The following is a 26,031-nucleotide window of genomic DNA, read 5'->3' on the forward strand; positions in this document are numbered from 1 at the left end:
AGCAATGGGAAGAGCTTCCCCTCGGTCCTGTGATGTTATTTTAGGATTTCTGCAGAGTTCTTTAAGCATCTTGCTCTCTGTTCCTCCGCTAAACTTCCTCGTTTGGCCTGAGCTCGGGAGCTCTGGGTGTTTTACTTCAGCTCTTATTAGACGGGCTAATGGCCGCAAAGTGGCCTACCGATTAGAATGATGGCCACACAGTCAGGACATCGGGAAGATCTGAGGTTGAATCTCCTGTTTTGCTATGTGTTTTTCACGAAATGACCCCCACTTAAAGCAAAGGCTCAATGCAGGCTTCCACAGTGGTGCGCACACACTGGGTCGAGGAAGTTTTTTTGTTCGACCGTGAGTAAGGCTTCATTCTGTTTGATAACTGTTTGCACTATGCTAAGCTAGTTGTTAGCTATCGCTTGCAAATTTAATAGCACTCTCTTAAGCATTCTGATGCACTTTCGACTATGCAAAATTACAAATTGTTTGTGAGCGAGGGCGAAGAGAACTCTAAATCTGTGGCGGTCCAACACTTTATTGTTCACATCAATAGAAACGTGGCTCTGTAATTAGAACAAACTGCAATACCACCAGTGAATGGCTTGTTTACCTTTGGCGGTTCCACAGTATAGCTCCTCCAACGAGCGCTGTGGTTTTGGATGGTGTTGTGGTGGATCTCAACGTCGTTTCAGAGTGTCGATCTGCAGGGGTTTGCACAAAAGCTCACGTAAAGTGACAAGATTTTGATGGTTAGAAAGACATGAAATGAGTAGTCTTATTCTCCTTGCTAGTGGCATAGTGATGCCTTCACTTCCACCCTCTGCAGGTTGTAACAGATCATTCTTTACAGCTATTCAAATTTTCGAATCCTCATGTTTTTGTTACATAGTACACCAGTGGTTCTTCTTCGGGACGATCCAAGTGGTTGTACTCTCTAGGAGCAATGCCAATGGTTCTGATTGTTTTTCACCCACAGACAACTTTTTGGTTTTCATGTTGTTTTCACCTCTAAATGCCATCCACACAGGCAAAACCCATCCTACCCAATCTGTTGATCAATGTGTTGATTGAACATACCTGGGCAACAAAACACACATGTCAGTCAATACTGTTGCTCAAATGAAAAACGGGTGGGTTCGAACAATAGGTGGTGTCTTCCAAGTTGTGCATCCGATCCAGTTGTAAATACTTAAAATAAATAAAAGCTGAAACGTCAATCTATGATCTCACATTCATCTTTTTAAAACCAAATGCTTTCAGTCTACCAGAAAAAATAAAGAAAATGGCCTCAGTTGTTGCAATACTTCTGGTCGGCTGTGTATTTTTTTTTTTTTATATTTGATGGACATTGTGAAAAAAAAAATACAGTCCTGTTATTTTTTTGCTGTCTTTATCACAAATTTTTACTTTGAAGTATAAAAACGACAGAAAGGAATCCGATTCTGTCAGCTTGTGGAGGGAAAACGACTCCTATCTCTGCACACGGCTTGATCTCGATGCCTTCGTTCCCCTCTTACATCATCGCCTGTGCCTAGGAGCTTTTTTTTTTTTTTCTCCACAAGAAAGTGTTTGGTATTTATTTGCCAGTTTCCACACAAACACATACCGCTGATGAGGGAAAAAACAAGAATCTTTTTTTTTTCCATTGCATGCCGCAATTTCTCGCAATATAATGATCTTGCACACTCCAATGAGCCTTTAAAGGATAGCACTCATGGTAAAGAAGACCGTGCTTTTCTTGAAAGCCACCAATTAAAATGCATGAGCATGGGAGACACGTGTTTAGCATAAAATATTCCGAAACAAAATGATTCAAAACAATTGAAACAAGCCTTTCATGTATGAGCTTTCTTCTTTAATCCAATTTGTATCCTGCTGAGTCTTCCCTCAATATGTGTTTTTAGGTTTTGCAGTCGAACCAAACTAATACCAGATACGGTAAACAGGAGACAAAATGTGCCTGGTATAATACAGAAGCATGACAAAATTTATAATAATCAGGATTGCCTCACTGTTTTGCTTTGTTTGTCATTTTCAGGTTATTGGAGAGCACCATGCTCAATGCAGAAGTGAAGGAAGGAGAAATACTGCCTCCAACCATCCAGAAGCTGATGAAAGGATATAACAAGTACCTGAGGCCTTTCTTTGACAGTAAGGAAACTGCAACCACGTCACCTGTAAAAATGCCTTGGGAAATATTGATTCCACAGGGAAGTCATATTGTAATTCCCTTGATAAAAAAAAGTATTCATTTCAACTTACCAAAACAATAACTATACTCTACGAAGCTGAAATCGTATGGGAAATTTGACATCCTCCTCAATGGTTTTGTCCCATAATAATAACTACTAAGAGGTCTAACAAATGCGCAACCAGACTAGAGTCCTGCTGCAATATGACCCAATCATATTCAATACCACATCTTTCCGACATGCCTTCACATTTGCTCCGTGCGGCTCACCGTTGCTATTTTTTTTTCTAAAAGTTCCGGTAATGCTTACAATTATAAAAATGTATGGCAAAATACTGTAAGTATTATGTTAGCATGAATATACCTGTTACTACAGGGCCACGGCATGGATATAAAACCATAAAAGATTGTTGGAGGGTTTGAGTGATTTTTATGATGATTTTAGGATTTTTATGTCTTTGCAGGCCTTTTTTAGCTGTTTTTTTTTTTAGCTGTTATTCTAGTATAATGCATAAATGCCAAACAAAATATTTGCATTTCACAAGGTATGAGTTGCTACAGGCGTTACGAGCAGATCAATGTGGATTGTGTCTTATTTTGCCTGTTATACCATATAATACATGTTTAGTAGTTAATCATTCTTCTCTCTTCGTAATGGAAGGATTCAATTATCGGTGTACAGTGAAGCCCCGCTTTTGGTTGGGATTACACTCCAGGGCCACCAGTGAATGGCAAAAAAACAGTACAGTACAGTACAGTACAGTACAGTAATCCATCAGCAGTCCCCGCTTCACTCTCACATTTTTTCAAAAATTGATTTATTTATGAATCATACTATTCCCGTGAAGTTGGATTCCTTATTTACAAATGGAATATTTTCACAGCCGGGTCTGGAACCATCTAACAGCGATAAACGAGGGAATGAATTAGTCTAAAATAGCCTTGAGTTTTGGTAGAATTAGGATTCTTCTGACTCAGCTCAGACGTTTTTTGCTATTTCTTTAAAAAAAAAAAAAAAGAATTTAGCTGCCAGGATTCTAAATGTATGCACATTTAGATTATCAGAGATTGCAGAGCTTTGTATTATGTTTGTGTGTTATCCACACTAACAATCTTGTGTGGAATACATTGAATACTAACGCGTAAACCGCAGAGAAACGGAGGGCACCACAGGGCTCATTAAATTCTCTTTGTGAAATGATAAATAAGGAAAAATAAGAAATCATTTTTAATGGTCACAACTGGAATTCCATAAAGGAATTTCACGCTCGACGAATGATAGTTGTTGATTGTGCCAAAAAGTTGAGATGGCATGGTTCTCAATCACCACCAGTATACAAGACAATACCAAAGCCTACACCAGAATTCCATTCTAGCATTGGACACAGGGATGCAATGAGGCAAACTGTACCAGACAACTTTACAGTCGAGCTGTGAATGACATGCAATGAATAACAAACAACGAATGACAAACATTCCGACCTCCAAAGAGCGGATGTCCGACTTGAACTTTTTGTCGCAAACAATATCAGACGTTAACAGAACAGTTCAACTGAGAACTCTTCTTTCACTCAAATGCCATTCCAGGTACAGATACATTCACGATACGAGAAACATAAGCAATAAGGCGCTACGCTTCAATGACAAATATACTGTATATGTATTTAATGTATGAGACGCAGAAGAATACAGTTTCTTCTTTCTTTCTAGATGGCCCTGTTACGGTCGGTATGAGCTTGGACATCGCCAGCATTGACACCATTTCAGAGATCAACATGGTAAGACAATATTTGTCATTGTGTTTATTACGGCTTTGATTCACACTTAATACAAATATATATAAACACATAGCACTGACAGATTTTTGCACCCGTATATCATTTGTAATGCAAATGTTAAAAAAATTGTGCCATTCTGCAGTTGTTGCCGCATGATTTATGTTATACAAAGGTACAATGGCAGAACAACAAAAAAATGAAAAAAAAATGAATTAAATGTATATTTATTATATGACTGTATTATGCACAATGTACATCAGGGGTGGGCAAACTACGGCCCGGGGGCCACATCCGGCCCGCCAAGTGTTTCAATATGGCCCGCCTGTTTTTTCCAAATATTTCATTTAAACTCAACATACAACCTGGCATCGTGGCTTGGGCCAATTTTTTGATGGTTGAGGTAGCTGCTTTATCAATTTCGTTATTTGATGTGGTCTGTTACAAAATGCTCCTGTAAAAACGGACACAAGCACATAATAATAATAATAATAATAATGTTGTCAATAATGATAATAATACTACTATTATATTAATATTGTTGTTAATAATATTAATATAATAATGGTAGTAATATTATTATTATAACAAAATAATAATAATATAATAACATTACTATAACTAATAATAATAATAATAATAATAATTCAAATAAAAATAACAATAATAATAATAATAATAATAATAATAATAATAATAATACATTGAGAAACACACTTTACATCAAATAAATGATTTCAAAGTGCACATATAGCAGATTGCATGACACTTTTACATGTAAAATATGTGTAAAAATATAGGTGTAAAAATGGACTGTTACGTGTAAAATACTACATAATCCCCCCCGTCAATTTTCTTAAATTAATGCGGCCCGCGAGTCAAAAAGTTTGCCCACCCCTGATGTACATGAATAAAGTATTTTGACTTTACACTTTGAAGAATTAACTATAAAAGTCTTAGATCGCATTACAGTAAACCTCGGATATATCGGATTCAATTGTTCCCACTGGTTTTGTCCGATATAAGCGAAATCCGTTATATGCGTATACCGGAAAATGTCCTTTTTACGCATATATCGGATTTATATCCGGTATATGCGTAAATCGGATTTTATCCGTTATAAAAAGGCACTTCCTTGACTATGTTTCCAATGTACCTGGACTGGGCAATGAAAAGAGACGTAAGGTAATGAGAATTTAACTTTATTGGACTCTGAGCATAACAAATTGTTAATTAAGCTAGGCCCTGTTACGCCCGTCAGGCCTACGTTATTTCCAATAGTGAGGTTAAGATCTCATTCAATAAATCCCAGGGTGTTTTCTGGCAGCATTTGCCAGAATAACCCAGTTTTGTCGGCATTAAAAATGTCCTCTGCTTTAAAACGTCTCAGAATGTCAGCTAGCTTCGGAGCGCCACGATGCGGCCATCCGATATATGAGAGGGAAATTTAATGGAAATGCATTGGAACGGGACTGGAGTTTTTGTCCGAAATAGGCGAAATCCGTTCTAAAAAATCCGATATATGCAATGAATTTTTATTGGAAATGCATTACAGAAAAATCGGTTCTTTTTTATCTGTCCGTTGTGAGCGAATTTCCAATATATCCGAGTCCGATATATCCGAGGTTTACTGTATTACACCTATAGATGGGGTCTAATAGAAGGCCTTCTTGACACACTCACATAGCACAATCAAAGTTGTCCAACACGTGCATATGACTGAAAAAAAAAATACGATTTTGCCCATTATTCACAAGCGTTCTAACTAAGGAAAATGAGTTAGAATCCTTTCATTTTTCAGTATCTCTCTGTGAAAAAGGTTTGGACACCCCTGAGCTAGGAAGTGTTTTCCCCAAAAAAGACCCCCACGCTATAAACCCCATCTTGACTGCTGCCCATTCCAGTCGAGCCCTTCAGAAACCGAACAAATGCCGCCATCTCAACCCCGTTTGTAAAGCAATTATCTGAACCTTTGCCATCACTTACCTGACATTAGCAGAACATCGCATTTCATGAGCAACGAAGAAACACAGCGGGAAGATCCAAAGTCATCAACCCTGACGAGACTGATCCACACATAATAACACACGGCACGTGGACCCCGCTGTGTGCTCTCGGGCACAGTAGCTAAGTTGCTGACTTAATGTAATGTTCTGGATTCAATTGCTTTAGGCACAAAGGGGCTCAGAGACCTGAGGCTATCAATATCCAACAATAAAAATACTCACAAAGTACACAGGAATGTCATAGTCTGTGAAAACCTTACTTGTCTGTCAGCATATTTGGGACCTGCTTCGTGAAGAAGTCCATTAGCATTCTTATGACCTTTGGGCCTCCATCTTTCAGGACTACACGGCCACCATATTCCTACGGCAGCGCTGGACAGATGAGCGTTTGGTCTTTGAAGGCAACAAGAGCCTGAGCCTGGATGGACGGCTAGTGGAGCTGCTCTGGGTTCCTGACACCTTCATTGTGGACTCGAAGAAGTCTTTTCTTCACGACATCACTGTGGAGAATAGACTGATCCGCATCTTCCCAAATGGGACCGTCCTTTATGCGCTGAGGTCAGACAATGAACGTAATTGCTGGTTTATTGATTGTTGGATTTTTATTTTTTTTAAATTAGTAATTGGCTAAAGCTCATGAAGAAATGTGGGTTTGAGTTTGAGGTGTAATTGCAGAGCAGGGAGTTGTGTCAATGCTGCAATCAATGGATTGTAGGTGAGGAGGCGCATACGATCGAGTAATACAAAGAACTCTACGCTGTCAAAGCAGCAACGGTCCTCACAGTGGCGGGTGGATCGTGGAGACTAACCCAATCCACTTCATAATACAGTAAACCTCGGATATATCGGATTCAATTGTTCCCACTGGTTTTGTCCGATATAAGCGAAATCCGTTATATGTGTATACCGGAAAATGTCCGTTTTACGCATATATCGGATTTATATCCGGTATATGCGTAAATGGGATTTTATCCGTTATAAAAAGGCACTTCCTTGACTATGTTTCCAATGTACCTGGACGCGCAGGCAACGCTGCAAACGCTGCAAATGACGTCGTATAGCGGCCTGTCACCATTCGGCGAATCGGAGCGCCACAATGCGGCCATCCGATATATGCGAGGGAAATTTCATGGAAATGCATTGGAACGGGACTGGAGATTTTGTCCGAAATAGGCGAAATCCGTTATAAAAAATCCGATATATGCAATGAATTTTTATTGGAAATGCATTACAGAAAAATTGGTTCTTTTTTATCTGTCCGTTGTGAGCGAATTTCCGATATATCCGAGTCCGATATATCCGAGGTTTACTGTATTACACCTATAGATCGGGTCTAATAGAAGGCCTTCTTGACACACTCACATAGCACAATCAAAGTTGTCCAACACGTGCACATGACTGAAAACAAAAATACGAGAAGACACACACTTGTGGAATTTTGCCCATTATTCACAAGCGTTCTAACTAAGGAAAATGAGTTAGAATCCGATATCGATATATGCAATGAATTTTTATTGGAAATGCATTACAGAAAAATTGTTTCTTTTTTATCTGTCCGTTGTGAGCGAATTTCCGATATATCCGAGTCCGATATATCCGAGGTTTACTGTAGGACCCCTGCTACGTCACAATTATAGAAACCATCAATAATATACATCAACAACTACAAAATACGAACCTCTACACAACAGAAACAATTTTTATTCTGGCAAAAAAACCTCCATCTTCTATGCGTGTCGCAACCATTCACACTCGCATTCATACTTATGGACAATTTGGAGTTTCCAACTAACCTAACATGTTTTTGGAATGTGGGAGTAAAGCAGAGTACCGGGAGAAAACACATGTAAACTCCACATAAAGATGCCCAAGCAGAAACTCAATCTGCTGACTGTGTGACCTACTGTCCACGGCCCATGACAAAAATTAAAATAAATAAAATACGTCACACGAGACTTTCAGTCAAAGTGGTAAACAAATCTTTTTCAGGCTGACATATATTTTTTTTTAAATAACTCTGATGTACCGATGAACAACTCCATATCTGTCTCATTTCTTCATGTCACAACAACAATGAAGTGCTGCCATTCATGTAATGATGCATTCAAGTTACATTGGTAACTTTGGGTGTTATGGAATATTGATCACAATCGACACAAAAATTCTGACAGCAAGTTGGCACTGATGAGTTTGAAATCGGATTGATTGCATGTGACATGGGCCTGCACTACTGATTCCGAAGGCCCTGGGCAGATGACATTGTTATGGCTAAATCTAACATACACCATTGGAAGCAGTACATTAACGAGACATGCTACAAAATGAACATAGTAATAGACTTTTGGCAATAAATGAATATAATTTCATGGAACAATTGAAGATGTGAACGCAGCTCAGCGAGCCTTATAGCGTATTTCTAACATGTATTGCTTTGTATACAAGATTACACAACATTAATGAGTTGTGTAGAATGATCAAAATTGAGAGTATTCTGATGATTATGATTATTATTTGTATAGTATTCTTTAACTTTATCAATGGGTTATGTAAGACTCAGTCTGCAGTCCCGAATCCTCGACTCGCCAACCAATTTGAGATATTGTACCCAATGATTGTGAACTTCTTCTGAACTACAACAAAGTAAAGAGGTCAAATTTCACATGGGAGTCATCCTCGCGGTTGCAATTGGCAGCTACGCAATCAACAAAGCGGGGAGACATTTATGGGGATATATTGCAGTGGCGAAATTGAGTTGGGTATTCCCACTCAGTTGAGTTGGGCTTCACCGGATTACATCCCTCATAATGGATGGCACGCTGCTGCCAGGAGGGCGTGTCTGTTGTGTGTTTGTCTTATTTCTATCCGCCCCATTCTCATTCATCCTCAGTCAGTTGCATGGTACATGCAGATGAACAATGATTCCAGCCCCAACCTAAAGGGGGTCCCAATGGGCCACTTAATGAAAAGTGAAAGGATGCACTTTGATATTTTCTAAACCAGTTATACGTATTTCAAGAACAAAACTTCATTTTGTTTGGTTTGTTTCTCATAATGTTACGAAAAATACTTTAATATTTCAACTCTCTGCTACTACGACATTGTTTTAACTCATAATATTCAGAGTTTATTCTCGTGTGAAAGTGGAGAATTTGAAGTACTTGGGGTCAACAGTTCAGAACAATGGAGATTGTGAAAAGGAGGAGGAAGAATTTCAGCTAAAATGAAAGGAAACTGTGGTGAGACCAGCCATGTTGTTTGGTCTACAGACAGTGCCACTAAAGAAATGACAAGAAACAGAACTGAAGATAACAGAGATGAGAATGCTAAGGTTCTCATTGGGAGTGACCAGGATGGATAGGATCATGAAGGAGTACATCAGAGGGACATTACATATGTTTGGATGGAGGAGATTTGTTTGTTGTTACGACCCCTGAAGGGAAAAGCCCAAAGAGAAAGAAGAAGATTCTTCTCAAATTGTCACCAAAAATTACAATTCAAAAAAAATATTAGATATTAATTTTTTTTAATTAAAATATATATTTTTTTTATTTAAAAAAATCTTCTTTGTCATAAGAATTTTATATTTTAACATTATACTATTAAAATGCTACTTTTACTAATAATATTATAACACTATTCTCATAAAAATACAGCTTTTAATATTTTGACATCATTCTCGGAACTCTTTTTTTGTTTTCTTGTTAAATTATATTTTTAGAAATTTCTACTGGATAATAAAAAAAAAAAAAACAGCCACGCGCCACAAACGGCCCCTGCAATGCACTTTGATCACCCATGCCTGAACCCCTAATCATATTTCTACACGCCATACAAAGACATCGCCCTTTCATTTTTCTTCACTTTTATTGTGGCAATCCATTCATTCATCCATGTTGTATACGCGCACACTACTGTAGTACTGTAGCTTATCCTGGGGAGAGTGAAGCGGGCCAAAAGAATGGGGGTGGCAGGGTCTACCTTTGGGAATTGTGGCTGAGGAAAGAGTGCGGTGAGGAATGAGGTGTTTGCGCTTTGGTAAATGTTTCAGTGCTTTGCCTAAGGGAATACATGAGAAAGCACTGAGATAAATGTACAGTAGAGTGGTTTGGAGCAGAGATTCATTGAAACAACGTCTGGGGATTCATTCACATTAAAAGGCCAGTGATAAAATCACAATCAGGAGAGTAATTTAGACGGACAGGGTTGCTGTTCAGAATTTATTTGAAAAAAAAAATATCATAAATGTGCCTTATCATTATTAGGCATTATCAACTCTGCATACAAAACAATTACATTTAATGCATGTTTGTCATTGTTAGAATATTGGACTTATGCATCAAGCTAGTATATGAAAAAATCATTTTAACTATCTAATTCTTGCAGAAATGTATAACAGAAGTATGGACTTTTTTTTTTCCCGCAGTGCATCAGTTATTATTTAAGTCATGCACGACTTGCTGTAATTACCATATATTCCAGACTATTAGTCACTCTGGAGTCGGCTGAGTCAAAAAGTGCGTAGTGAAGAGGAAACAAACACACGGTATGTAAATCGCACTGGAATATAAGTTTACTGATATTTACAGTATCATCAGAGAACGCTTATTTTATTTATTTTGTCATGGCACCGCTCCCGACAAGATTAAATACACAAGAGAAGAAGACGAAGCCAGAGGAGGGGGAGGGGGGGGGGCAATGTTTACACCAGTGGTTCTCATTTATTTTCTGTCATGCTCCCCCGCGGCACAAAAAGGTTCTCACCCCACCCCATTTGAAATACTATTGAGAAACTAATCAAATCTATTTATTTATCTGTGCTGTACAGACTGAACTCAAAACTATAATTGTAATATATGTCATATTTTTAAGGATAAGGATACATAAATGTCAGAATATTTTCAATGAAGATACTTTTAATACGTAAAATGACACCAAAACATATCAAACGGGCGTATTTTAAAACCTAAACTTCATTTGGGTATCGAGAAATGAATAAAAATAGACTGAAAATCATACGTTTATGACATCTGTCGTGGCAGATCACTTCATCTGCAAGGGAAAAGACTTTTAGAAATTATTCCGTATGTTCTGTATCACTCAATTTGTGCGATTAACTGCGTCATGAGCTCAAATCACTGAATTATTGCGGCCACTGGGTGTCACCAAAAACAAACCATAATCCCATTTTAACTTAAATGCAGCACATATACAGTATAATATACTGTTTTATGCAGTATAAAGTTTTTACATATAAGTCACAGCACCAGCCAAACTATGAAAAAAAGTGGGACTGCTGAATGCCAAATAAGCCCCTCTACCTTCACTTACATTATTATTATTTATTTAAATTATTTAAATTATTTGGGCAATTTACTGTTCACGCTGTACTTTACATTATGTTGTTCATATTTGGTGTCTATTCTATCTATTTATTCTCCACATTATTATTATTATTATTATTATTTATTATTACTTATCTTCTTTTGTGTCTGTTATTATATGGGAGCCAGGCAATGACATTTCGTTGGCAATTTCACTACTGTGTTTTTGTGTAATGACAATAAAGGGAGTCTATCTATCTATCTATCTATACATATACTGTTTGTTCATTTTTTGCTGATGATTGTTTTTTTTGGTGTTTATTCACAGTTGAAATCTATATATAATCACTTGCAAATGCGTTTCATTAACACACTGTTCAGTTGAAATTAACAAACGCTGCATTCGTGTCCTGTAGGATTACCACCACTGTGGCCTGCAACATGGATTTGACCAAGTACCCAATGGACAAGCAGACCTGCACACTCCAACTGGAGAGCTGTAAGTCCTCCTTTTTGCTGCACTACCACATCCGAACTTTATTTTAATGCACAGGCAGCATCGAAAATGGTTGCTGGTGCTGAAAAGTGTCCTCTGTCCACCAGACGGAGCCCAGAGGAGGCTGACACCATCGCAGCACCTCAATGAATGTGTTGTTTAGATCCAAACATTCTGGCAAAACTTATATAGTTTTTATATAGTTTTTAAATAGTTTGTCATTTGAAACTCATATTGGTACTTATTTGTATATTTGTCATGTAGTGTTCATAGTAAGATGACACAGTGAGTCAGACTATTGTTATACGGTTTTATATACTAACCCCCTGCAACGGGTTGACAGCCTCGTTGAGAGTATACTGATACGTGATTGGCCAGAGGCGGGGGCCAGCCAATCACAGGGCACATAAAGACAAACAACCATTCACACTCACATTCATACCTATGGACAATTTGGAGTCGACAATTAACCTGGCATGTTTTTGGAATGTGGAGAAAGCCCACGCATGCACAGGGAGAACATGCAAACTTCACACAGAGATGGCCGAGGGTGGAATCGAACTCTGGTTTTCTAGCTGTGTGGCCTGCACGCTAACCACTTGACCACTGTGCAGCCCAGCACGGGTTTATAAAACGAAATTTTATGTGCAAAAAAACTATATATATATATATATATATAAAAAGGAGTTCCATCCACCCTCTCTGATCTGTCGTCATTCGTGATCTGTAAAAGACAGCCATGCAGGCTTAGCTTATTGTGGTCCCTGCCAAAAGCCCACCAAGACCTCAAGCGCCAAATGAAGCAGCGAAGGAGCCACAATCCTCCTTCACAGACAAAAAGACATCTGGAGGTTGAAGTTAAGTAACTGAGAGGATGATGGATCCTTCCTCCGCTGCCTCGAGAAATCCTGGCTAAATATCCGCACCTCTCGTCTCTTACACTTTCTTCAAGTTCCTCTTTCATCTCGCTCTTCTTTCTCTTGTCCTTTATTCTCCCACCTTTCTCGCATGTGTTAATTTGTTGTCAAAGATTTATCTCTTTCAAAGTTATGCAGAAAGTCGGGAGACACCGAGCTTTAATATCAGGATTGCACTAAAATATTTAGTGGCGGTGTGAACAATATCATTTTCAAGGAATACTTTACCAGTATTAGTTCCATCTCCTCGACGAGATGTTCCCATAATTGTCAAGCCAAGATAGGGAGAACAAATAGCTGTTGAATCATCAACCATCGCCCTTTATTAAGCACGCTCCGGTTAATTATTCAAGCATTCCATAACATGGCTCCATGACAGGTAATTAATGTACAGCAGCTACACGACACTTTAGGCCCTCTTTTGTATCTTTTGCGCCCTCTGGTGAACAATGTGGGAAACACACCAAAGACATTCAATTCTGCACATATTTAAAAACTGAAAGCATGCATTTTTTTTCAACTTTATGCTCCTCCTAATTTTATGACATAATTCTTGTGTAAAATTATGACTTTTTCTAGTTAGAATAAAACTTTAATTTAACTTTATTCTCCTAAAATGACAGCTGTTTTTGCATATCTGTTGCAAACTTGCTAAATTTATTTTCATAATTATGACTTTATTGCCATATTTTGACTTTATTAGCGGCAGGTGGGTAAGAACAGGAGCGTAAAAGGTGGACCACCAAACAAGGTGGACCAAACCAGGAAGAACTACAAAATAAGAAGAACTAGTCAAGGGAATAAAAGGGAAAGCACAAAAACGTATTAAATAAAATCACTGCAGACGTTTATGATTTAATACTATTGTTATGATTGTGGTTTGAATAACGTATGTTGCTCTTCTTATGTAGCTAAAGACATTAGATCAACTAAATTGAACACATCACATCATACAGTGTAGTTTTACACAACTACACACCCCTATCGTTGTGATATTTGAGAATATGTGAGCAGTGGCTATGCTTGTTATTGAATTAATATTCAATCTGGGTTATAAAAGGATTCTAAGGCTGGCGCAATATGCATTATGATTAGTGTGTTTCATCACAAATCCATATCCATTAACAATTCCTATTTGTGTCAAACTTTGTTTGCTTGATAACTCTGACAACATTGATTCCACTGTGTTGAGAACATATTAAATATTAACATCTGGGCAGAGGTTTCGTGTTCATGGTTATCGTATTCTCAGGGCATCGAATCGATCTCAACTGGACTGTTCGGTTGTCTTAGAAGACATTTTGCCTCCCATGTGAGCAGATTTCATCAGTTCATACTCAGAACTACATAAGACAGCTCCAGTCTGGGTATTTTCACCGGAATAGTCCCGCTATCATCGATTCAATGCCCTGTGAATACACTGACTTGGATGAATGAGAATATTCATAAACATGGACCAAATATTTATTCACTAAGGCGGAGGCATGCTCCAAATCAATATTTACCATGTACAATCAAATGTACAAATATGACAGAAAATTACATCATACTATCAAAACAATAAAAGCTAAATAATTAGAAATAATTAGCTTAATTAGAAGGCTGTAAACAGGTTTTCTATAAATATTCTACAAATATTCCATTTACAAATAAGGAATCCTACTTTGCTGAAATTAATTTATTACCGTCGGTTTTAGAATTGATAATCCAGACATTACTGTACAATCTTTGACCAACTGCAGTTGTTACAACTGAAGCCATTCAAAGTACATGAAGAAAGTACAGTAAACCTCGGATATATCGGACTCAGATATATCGGAAATTCGCTCACAACGGACAGATAAAAAAGAACCGATTTTTCTGTAATGCATTTCTAATAAAAATTCATTGCATATATCGGATTTTTTATAACGGATTTCGCCTATTTCGGACAAAATCTCCAGTCCCGTTCCAATGCATTTCCATGAAATTTCCCTCGCATATATCGATCGGATGGCCGCATCGTGGCGCTCCGATTCGCCGAATCGTGACAGGCCGCTATACGACGTCATTTGCAGCGTTTGCAGCGTTGCCTGCGCGTCCAGGTACATTGGAAACATAGTCAAGGAAGTGCCTTTTTATAACGGATAAAATCCCATTTACGCATATACCGGATATAAATCCGATATATGCGTAAAACGGACATTTTCCGGTATACGCATATAACGGATTTCGCTTATATCGGACAAAACCAGTGGGAACAATTGAATCCGATATATCCGAGGTTTACTGTATTTGCCATTCAGCAGCTCCACCACTAACCCCCCCAAGGGTATGTGTGGGTGGGTGGGTGGGCACAAGCTGCTTTATTTTATATTGCAGGTCTGCAATAGAGAGAAACTGTATACTGTATGTACTGTGTGTACTGTATGTGTACAATAGACCACACGGATAATCCCAGGGGAATCAGGAACACTGAAAAAAAAAAAAAAAAAAAATTGTTCGCCCGATTGTGGAACTGTGTTGAGTGGAATTGCAAATTTGATCAGCAAACAAATTGTTCGGCCGTATTGTGTCGTGTTTATTTGCTGGAGGCAAAATGATTGAATCTTTGGGAAATGGATGGTGGGGGGGGGTACTGTTGCGGCTCTTTGAATGTCGTATTGCCTTGCCCACAGTAGATGCCCCTCAAGGGGAACACATCCTCTTCAATATAGCCTTTCTGAGGACTTTCGCGCTTGAACTGCTCTAAGAGGGACTTTACCGCCAACTGAAACTTGTAATCCCATAATAACCCGACCGTGGGAGGGGTAGAACTTAGTACAGTAGTTAATTCACTTTCCAAGGTGTCCTCACCAGTGCTATATTTTGATTCATTTTCATGTGTTTCTTCTTCTCCAGGGGGCTACAATATCAACGATGTCATGTTCTACTGGACCAGGGGGAATGAGTCTGTCAGCGGCCTGGACACCCTTCAGCTTGCTCAGTACACAGTCGAGGACCACTACACCTCCGTGTCAGAGGCTATCTACGAAACCGGTAACTTTGTATACTCTTAATACTTGTACACATTCATGGTATGTGATGCATGTACTGTATATGACCGAGTCACAAACGCCCCAGTAGAACCCTGGTTGCATCTGAGCCTGTGATGAGCCCTGAGGCTAAACACCTTTTTGATCCAATGACATGAAGGCCATTAACTGTTTGTTGTCCTTCAGAGCATATTCCCTTGTGAATAAAAAAGTCTGTTTTTTCTGCTTGAAAATACATATTCAGTTACGTTCCAATGTACCGTATCATAGAGTTACTGATAAAAATATCAATTATGATACTTGAAGCCAAGGGATATCCAAAGTACGGCTTGGGGTCAATTACGACCCAATGCTGTTTTGCTATTAGTCCATAGAACATTCTAAAAATATACTAAGTATACAAGAAAACTAAAACAGAAAAAAAAGCAAAAAAATGGAAAAACCCAGAAGTCATTTTACAAGTATAAAGTCAAAATATTGAGAGAAAATAAAAAAATTAACATCAGAAGAAAAAAACAAAACAAAACATGATTTTAGTAGTATAAAGTTGAATTATTAAAGAAAAAAAACTTTTTAAAGATATAGTAGTATGAGACAGACAAGAAAATATTTCTTACTTTTTTAGGGATTTTGGGGTTTTTTCTCCGGGTACTCCGGTTTCCTTCCCCATTCCAAAAACATGCTAGGTTAATTAGCCACTCCAAATTGTCCATAGGTATGAATGTGAGTGTGAATGGTTGTTTGTCTATATGTGCCCTGTGATTGGCTGGCGACCAGTCCAGGGTGTACCCCGCCTCTCGCCCGAAGACAGCTGGGATAGGCTCCAGCACCCCCCGCGACCCTCGTGAGGAAAAGCGGTAGAAAATGAATGAATGAATGAATAGTAGTATGAGACAGACAAGAAAATATTTCTTACTTTTTTAGGGATTTTTGGGTTTTTTCTCCGGGTACTCCAGTTTCCTCCCACATTCCAAAAACATGCTAGGTTAATTAGCCACTCCAAATTGTCCATAGGTATGAATGTGAGTGTGAATGGTTGTTTGTCTATATGTGCCCTGTGATTGGCTGGCCACCAGTCCAGGGTGTACCCCGCCACAGTATGCCTCCAGTTGCCCTCTTGAGGATAAATGGTAGAAAATGAATGGATGGAAGTCATTCTATTTTAAATAAGTATTTTGACTGATGTAATGTAATTTAATAAAATGCAGTTAGACGGAAACTAGATGTCGAATTACATTTATAAAGCACTTGCTAGTTTTGTCTTAAGCTTTATGCTAAATTGTGTAGCATACCTAATGGTATGTACAGTACATTAATCCCTCACCACTTTTGCGGCTTTTTCAAAAATATATTAATCAATAAGTCATGCAGTTTTGGGGTTGAAGGCAGCCTTTCAGTAGTCAAAAAATATGCACTGTATTCAAGGAAATGTTAGGTATTTGTTGCTGATGATATATGGTATATATGGTATTTCGCACTGGTCACTTGATGTCAGTAATGTTACTGCAATGTACAGCGAAACGCACAAGCACCAGTCAGAGCAACAGTGTCAATTCATTCATTTTCTACCGCTTTTCCTCACGAGAGTCGCGGGGTACACCCTGGACTGGTGGCCAGCCAATCCCAGGGCACATATAGACAAACAACCATTCACACTCACATTCATACCTATGGACAATTTGGAGTCGCTAATTAACCTAGCATGTTTTTGGAGGGAAACCGGAGTACCCGGAGAAAACCCACGCATGCACGGGGGAGAACATGCAAACTCCACACAGAGATTCTAGTTCTGAGGTCTGCGCGCTAACCACCCGACCGCCGTGCAACCAAGATATTTGCTTATGTTTTGTATATATTTTCTGAAAGGTCACTACCCAAAGTTGGTCTTCCACTTTGAACTGAAGAGGAGCATCTTGTACTTCATCCTGGAGACATATGTCCCCTCAAGCCTGCTGGTTGTCCTCTCTTGGGTGTCGTTCTGGATTTCCCTGTCCTCTGTTCCAGCACGTATTTGTATAGGTATGTACAAGTATTTCTTCTCGAAGTTCTTTCTTCTCGTTTGGTTTGGTTGAATTTACCAGGTATCAAACTGTGAGACGAGTGCAGAAAGGAACAATGCAACCATTTGTATAATAATACGTTGATTGACATTGACATCAAATGTTTATCTTAATAAATAAATGTGTTCCACGCTAGGAGTGACCACCGTGTTGACGATGACCACGCTGATGATGGGGGCCCGCACTTCGCTGCCCAACGCCAACTGCTTCATCAAAGCTATTGATGTGTACTTGGGAATCTGCTTCAGCTTCATCTTTGGGGCCCTCATCGAGTACGCTGTGGCCCACTTCTGCACCCTCACCTATAGCGACTCGCACATGCTCATGGTGAGACACTCCTGTTGCTATACATCGAGGTAGTTATTCAAGTTCTCAGTAGCAGTTGACTGCATTCAAATTCGGGATGGGTACCGAAACTTTGTGTCGTAAATGGTAGTCGGCGTACTGAAAAACTAAGTCTAAAATCTGTGCTAAATAATGCAGATTTGACCACCAGCAACAAGTGCTTGAAGGTGATCTTGTGAAAGTAACGTCCATTAATTAAACGTTAAACATTAGTCAAACGTTGAGTTGCATTTACGAACAGCAGAATTCTGGATGAACTTTTTAAAATCTGCACGAAATCTCGTAGAGAAACAAATATTCAAACCTTGGTTTGCATGAGTTTTATTTGAATTTAGGTCGAACTTTTGCTTCGGTTTGCATACATTCTTCAGTTAGCAGTCAATGTTGTGTTATACATAAACAGATTGCGTAAGTCCAACTGTGTTCTTGATGCGCTGTATCGTTAGGAGCCTGCAAATACATGGAAACTGGCACCATCTATGATGTCATCAGTGACTCTGTAGTTCTTTGCTAACTAACACAGTTATGCATACCTTCTTTATCAAAATGCTGGGACTTGCAACTTTGTTTATCTCCATTTTGTGTTACTTTATCGAAAGATCGAAAGAAAAGTAAGGACTTGAGGTGATAAACGAATGAATGAATTCAAGAAATAACTGCTTGACTTTATTCATCATTTACAGTTATCCCTCACCACATCACAGTTATAGTAGAATATCCGAATAAATCATAATTTCATGGTTGAATACAGCCTATTATTAATAAAAAATATGCATGTTTTAGCAAGATGTTTGGCCTGAATTAAACATTTTAAAGCAATGCTTAAATTAAATAAAATACAAATATAAGACATTTACAAAATACATTTAAAGACGAACTCTAGTCACTATTGGTCATTAATTAAATTAAAGAAATGTTACATTAATTAATTAGCCACCGCAGGAAGTACAGGTAGTAACAATGCTAACATGTTTGAGTCTATATGATGTCTTATTTTCTATTATTATGTAATACAAGTCGAGTGTAAAGGTGACTATAGGGATGTTATTTCATGTCTTAGAGGGTTCTTATAATGTAAAAAATCAATATCGAAGGTCATAAACAGGTTTGTTATGCCCTAATTTTTTAACAAATTTTTAACAAATTAATTAGATTACTTATAACACTTACTTATAATACTTATAAATGACAATTGAAATGTGTACATGAAAATGTAACATCACTTTTATGTTTGAAAACTGTGGTTGGTGAAGACAGCCAGCAGAGTGGAGAGAAAGGGGAGGGGTACCTTCGTACTCGATTAAAAGAGGGAGGGGGGGTACCTTCGTACCCAATAAAAAGAAGGAGGGGAGGGGTACCTTCATACTCAATAAAAAGAGGGAGAGGAGGGGTACCTTCGTACTCAATAAAAAGAGGGAGAGGGGGGTACCTTCGTACTCAATAAAAAGAGGGAGAGGAGGGGTACCTTCGTACTCAATAAAAAGAGGGAGGGGGTACTTTCATACTCAATAAAAAGAAGGAGGGGAGGGGTACCTTTGTACTCAATAAAAAAGAGGGAGAGGGGGGTACCTTCGTACTCAATAAAAAGAGGGAGAGGAGGGGTACCTTCGTACTCACTAAAAAGAGGGAGAGGGGGGTACCTTCGTACTCAATAAAAAGAGGGAGAGGGGGGTACCTTCATACTCAATAAAAAGAAGGAGGGGAGGGGTACCTTGTACAGTCCATCACAGTTCCAATTTTGCGGCTTTAATCACCGTTTCTTCAGAATATCCGAATAAATCATAATTTCATGGTTGAATACAGCCTATTATTAATCAAAAATATGCATGTTTTAGCAAGATGTTTGGCCTGAATTAAACATTTTAAAGCAATGCTTAAATTAAATAAAATACAAATATAAGACATTTACAAAATACATTGAAAGACAAGCTCTAGTCACTATTGGTCATTAATTAAATTAAAGAAATGTTACATTAATTAATTAGCCACCGCAGGAAGTACGGGTAGTAACAATGCTAACATGTTTGAGTCTATATGATGTCTTATTTTCTATTATTATGTAATACAAGTCGAGTGTAAAGGTGACTATAGGGATGTTATTTCATGTCTTAGAGGGTTCTTATAATGTTAAAAAAATATTTCAAAGGTCATAAACAGGTTTGTTATGCCCTAATTTTTAAACAATTTTTTAACAAATTAATTAGATTTACATGATTTCTTATGGAAATTAATATTAATAGGATAAAATGTGGCAAATTTACTGTATTTTAGTGTATAGATGCTAACCAAAGTTCCATTGTATTTGGTTAGCAGGTTTGGTTTGCTTTCTACCGAAAGCCATTTGAGTTATGATGATGTCTCCAGTCCCAGTATGACGCTCTCTTTAACTGTTCTACAGTACGGCCACCAAATGCACAACTTGGATGATGAGATGAACGGCATCGTCACCACCATCTCCACCCACCGCGAAAGGGCAAAGAGACGCAAGGAGCCCGACACGGGTCCCGCTCCTGCTCCCGCCTCCACTGAATTGGCCGCCAGCCCATCGAGCCCAACGGGCAGCGAGCCCAAACACGAGGCGCCGCCGCCAGAACCCACCAACTGGTGCCTCACTCTTCTGGCCACACTTCGGAAAGTGCTCAGTTTCATAAGCTGCTGTCATATAAAGAACCCGCATCACATAGACAACTACTCAAGAGTCACCTTCCCTTTGTCTTTTGTCATTGTTAACCTTCTTTACTGGACATATTATCTGTACTTTTAGCGTTTATCACAGTATTTAGACTTTATTATACTTTAAGCGTTTCTAACGAGGTGAGTTTTTGTATGTTTGAGTTCACAGGAAGGAAAAGGTTCATGCCTTCATAACCTCGGTACTGCTTTCATTTGTGAGCACAAACTTTGAATATTGGATCCACTCTGAATTCTAAGCTGTTCTAGCCTCCGTGATGCAAAGCGGTGAGCTTTGACACTCATTAACGTGACATAAAGTATATACATATTTATCACTGTAACGCAATTATCGGAATTGCGTCGCCGCTCTGGGTAAGCGGATAACACGGAGAAGATAGAGCTGTAATTTATGGCTAAAATGTCCAGCAGTGCTGAGGCAGGACGAATGGTTGTTCCTCTTTTAGTCTCACTTGTGATGGATTGATACCGTATTCATTTTTTCCTCTCTGCCTGAAGGTACAACTTTTGAGGAAAATGGAAAAAAATGGAAGAGCGTTGAATGGAAAAAAAAAAGGAGAAATCGATGCGGAAGAATCAGTTATGATGGGAGGGTTTTAAAAACTATAGAACCCAATATTTTTCTGTCTTGTTCTTCCTATAGTATAGTATTTATGTAAATTATGTGACAGGGAATAGCACAAACAATTTCCTACAAAGCTCATAACTCCGCACTATACTGATATCAGTCACTGTTAAATGAGTTCACTAAATATTGTACTCATAACAAAATCATAATCAAATCAGCCAAATGTTGTATGTATCGTATGTAGCCTAATTTATCTTGGTTTTTATTACGACTTAGTTCCAAAAGGTCAGACAAAAAAATCTGTTTAAAATCTGTAAATCTGTTCCAGATTAACGGAAAACACATTTTAAAGACAATAAACATAATTTTGAAATACTTATAAATGACGATTGAAATGTGTACATGAAAATGTAACATCACTTTTATGTTTGAAAACTGTGGTTGGTGAAGACGGCCAGCAGAGTGGAGAGAAAGGGGAGGGGTACCTTCGTACTCGATTAAAAGAGGGAGGGGGGTACCTTCGTACCCAATAAAAAGAAGGAGGGGAGGGGTACCTTTGTACTCAATAAAAAGAGGGAGAGGAGGGGTACCTTCGTACTCAATTAAAAGAGGGCGGGGGGTACTTTCGTACCCAATAAAAAGAAGGAGGGGAGGGGTACCCTTGTACTCAATAAAAAGAGGGAGAGGAGGGGTACCTTCGTACTCAATTAAAAGATGGAGGGGGGTACTTTTGTACTCAATAAAAAGAAGGAGGGGAGGGGTACCTTCATACTCAATAAAAAGAGGGAGAGGGGAGTACCTTCGTACTCAATAAAAAGAGGGAGAGGAGGGGTACCTTCGTATTCAATAAAAAGAGGGAGAGGGGGGTACCTTCATACTCAATAAAAAGAGGGATAGGGGGGTACCTTCATACTCAATAAAAAGAGGGAGAGGAGGGGTACCTTCGTACTCAATAAAAAAGAGGGAGAGGGGGGTACCTTCGTACTCAATCAAAAGAGGGAGAGGGGGGTACCTTTGTACTCAATAAAAAGAGGGAGAGGAGGGGTACCTTTGTACTCAATAAAAAGAGGGAGAGGGGGGTACCTTCGTACTCAATAAAAAGAGGGAGGGGGGGTACCTTCGTACTCAATAAAAAGAACGAGAGGGGGGTACCTTCGTACTCAATAAAAAGAGGAAGGGGAGGGGTACCTTCGTACTCAATAAAAAGGACACAAAGACCGAAGCGGTACATGAAAAGTGGTGCAAAATTCTGGCGAAAACTTTTGTCATGAAGGGTGCCGGAAAACTGGAGGAGGTTTGACTGGTATTATTTATGTTTTCTTATACTGTATAATGATGGTCGCCATGACGACAGACCATCTCTTGTGCATGGACACGCCTTTTTACTGCAGTGAAAAATATAATATATACCCAAGCAGTTCATCCTCAGCTGTATACAAGTTATACAGCAAGTATTGTAATAAGGCCTTTTGAAGTGTACATTATGCTGGTTTCCATTGCAACAGTATTGCTGTTATATTGAACACCAGTTCATGTAACTACAGTATATACAAAAAACATTTTATGTCCTCAAAGTGTTTATACTGGAATTATATTGCTGCTTGACTTCTTTTTAAATGTTTATATCAATTTATGTTGTACAGTGGAGGAATGAACGGATATTTTTGGTTTTCAGTTTTTGATCATTTTGAGTTCTGTGAAACTTAAGTAATTATTATACGGTGTCAATACAGTGGCGAAATCCGCACGCATAAAAACCACCACTCTCCTTGCGCTCTGAGGAATTGTAATGTTTTTTGCTGACTTGCAAGCGAGAAAATGGAGGCTATGATGACCTTCACTGCGGCATCTGTTCAACGTCCGCCTCCAGAGTGCCAACACAAAAAAAGTGATTATGGTTTTTATGAGCGTGGTTATTGGCACTGCATTGACATCGTACAATCCATCCCTCCATTTCCTCGACCACTCGTTCTCAGTAGGGTCGTAGTGGTATGCTGGAGTCTATCCCTGCTCGACACCGCAGGGCACATTCCATATCATCATGTCAAGTATTGCCTTTTATTGTTGCCATTTGCAAAGCTGTTTGCCTCCATTGCATTTTCAGTCTCTTTCACTCCAACCAGTGAGCACAAAGAAAAAGAAAAAAAAAACAGATTTATACTATAAAGGACATTTAAAGCCACTTTTACAGTGATACATGAATCGTGAAACATAATAAGACAAAGCACAAACTTAATGCAATGTAGTCTTTGCTAGCTTTGCTAGCTTCCACCATTGAGTGATGCCGGTTGGCTACGGATGATGTGAACCAAAGATTCTAAACAGTATTGGTTTAAAAGTGCATTTTTTAATGGTGGCAGGAAGTCAGTCAACAGATCAACATGTCCTCTGAGACAGTGGCTTGAAAAAGTATTCATACCCTTTGAACTTGAAAGAAATATTTTTTTGGGACAATTGTGAAGTAGAAAGGATAGGATTTTTGAGTTCTTTGCAAAACAGTTCAAAGTCAGACAGATGATTTCAGAATTCTGGCTTTAGGTCTGGACTTTGGGTTGTTTTGTTTCGATTGAAACTTTGGCTTTATGTTTTGGGTTGTTGTCCTCCTGGAACGTGAACCCCCACTACAGTCTCAAGTCTTTTCCGGACTCCTGAACAGGTTTTCTTCTGAGATTGCCCTGAATTTGGCTCCACCCACATACATTCCCATCAACTCGGATCGTCTTCCGTGTCCCATGTTGAATTTTCTGTATAGAATATTCCCGAGAGGCCAACAAAGGGTAGCCTTGGCGGAATCCAACCCTCACTGGGAACGAACCAAAACTCTGACACCATTCATACTGGGAACAAACAGCCTGAATTAGGAATCCCATGTTCCGTGGGTATTCCTCACAGAATTCTGAGAGAAACGGAATGGAATGTCTAGGCCAGGGGTGGGCATACTTTTTGACTTGCGGGCCGCATTGATTTAACAAAATTGACGGGGGGCCGGACTATATAGTATTTTACACGTAACAGTCCATTTGTACACGTATATTTTTACACATATTTTACACGTAAAAGTGTCAATCTGCTATATGTGCACTTTGAGATTATTTATTTGATGTAAAGTGCGTTAAATATAAATTAAAATTATTATTATTATTCATTCATTCATTTTCTACCTATCTAGGTCATTATATATAACACTCTGACTCACGTTGTCATCTTACAAATAACACTAAACTCATCACACAGCAACCTAACATTGAAAAGATATTCATTCATTCATTCATTCATTTTCTACTGCTTTTTCCTCACAAGGGTCGCAGGGGTGCTGGAGCCTATCCCAGCTGTCTTCGGGCGAGAGGCGGGGTACACCCTGGACTGGTCGCCAGCCAATCACAGGGCACATATAGACAAACAACCATTCACACTCACATTCATACCTATGGACAATTTAGAGTCGATTGAAAAGATATAACTGAGAAATATACAAACATGTACCAATATTCATTCATTCATTCATTCATTTTCTACCGCTTATCCTCACGAGGGTCACGGGGGTGCTGGGGCCTATCCCAGCTGTCTTCGGGCGAGAGGCGGGGTACACCCTGGACTGGTTTATTATTATTATTATTATTATTATTATGTACTTGTGTCCATTTTTTCAGGAGCATTTGTAAACAACAGACCACATCAAATAACGAAATTGATCAAGCCATGATGCCAGGTTGTATGTTGACTTTAAATGAAATACTTTGGAAAGAACAGACGGGCCATATTCAAACACTTGGCGGGCCGGATGTGGCCCCCGGGCCGTAGTTTGCCCACCCCTGGTCTAGGCAAATGCGTCAATGTTTTTTCTTCAGGACATTCCAAATGGTTGTAGTGATTATGACCAACGTGTGAAATGGTTTTGATTGATTTTCCATCTTCCCCAAGATTTACAGCTTGTTTTTTTTTTTACCCACAGGCAGTTCTCTGGTTTTCATGTTGTTTTCACCTCTAAACGTACGTAGTCTACACAGGCAAAACCTATCCGACCAAATCTGAAACTGAGCATAGACATTCCGTGTTATGTACTGATTGATAGGCAAAGTAATAGGACACATCTGGCAACAAAACACACCTGTAAGTCACATTTTCTGATACTTTTTCTAGCATGAAAACGGGTGGGTTCAAAGAAAAGATGCTATGGGGTCTCGTATTCATCTTTTCATGTCAAAACCAAATGTTTTCGGTATTGGTTTAGGTTTATGGTCATAACACGGCAAAATGGGAATACAAAGGGAATACTTTTTAAGCCACTGTTTATCAGACAACCGTTCATTCATTATTGCCGTAACATTCGCTCTTTTTGTGTTCATTTACGCTTAGTGCGGGTCTCGGATCTTCGTTGATGTGTTTTGAAATGACTGAAGCTCGCAGACCACGTAACGCATTGCCTTTTGAAACCATTTCAGCTGCATTGTTTTGAATACATTTTTCTATTGATGGCGTCATGACCTCCTTGCCTGATGATATAGTCAAATATTTCCTTTATACCTCCTTCCTGCATGCTTCTCAGTATATAACTTTGGTTTATTCTATATTTAAAATGATGGGAAAAGAACCATCGTCATGTTTTGATTGTCAATGATTGATTGAACAATCTTTTTACAGACAAAGATCACCTTC

The 26,031-nt window shown here is 38.7% G+C and overlaps 1 protein-coding gene across 1 annotated transcript in view; it reads left to right on the forward strand.

Moving 5' to 3' along the window:
- LOC131114089 (gamma-aminobutyric acid receptor subunit pi) overlaps positions 1–21,848 on the forward strand; it is a 52,281-nt gene extending 30,433 nt beyond the window's left edge. The window contains exons 3-10 of the mRNA XM_058064295.1: positions 2,030–2,142; positions 3,893–3,960; positions 6,304–6,521; positions 11,701–11,783; positions 15,578–15,715; positions 17,578–17,730; positions 17,908–18,098; positions 20,515–21,848. Coding sequence (XP_057920278.1) covers positions 2,030–2,142; positions 3,893–3,960; positions 6,304–6,521; positions 11,701–11,783; positions 15,578–15,715; positions 17,578–17,730; positions 17,908–18,098; positions 20,515–20,880 — 1,330 coding nt within the window. The 3' untranslated portion in view covers positions 20,881–21,848. The remainder of the gene's footprint in view (positions 1–2,029; positions 2,143–3,892; positions 3,961–6,303; positions 6,522–11,700; positions 11,784–15,577; positions 15,716–17,577; positions 17,731–17,907; positions 18,099–20,514) is intronic.
- The last annotated feature ends 4,183 nt before the right edge of the window (positions 21,849–26,031 follow it).

Source organism: Doryrhamphus excisus, chromosome 2, assembly GCF_030265055.1.
Source record: "Doryrhamphus excisus isolate RoL2022-K1 chromosome 2, RoL_Dexc_1.0, whole genome shotgun sequence".
Classification (NCBI taxonomy): domain Eukaryota; kingdom Metazoa; phylum Chordata; class Actinopteri; order Syngnathiformes; family Syngnathidae; genus Doryrhamphus; species Doryrhamphus excisus.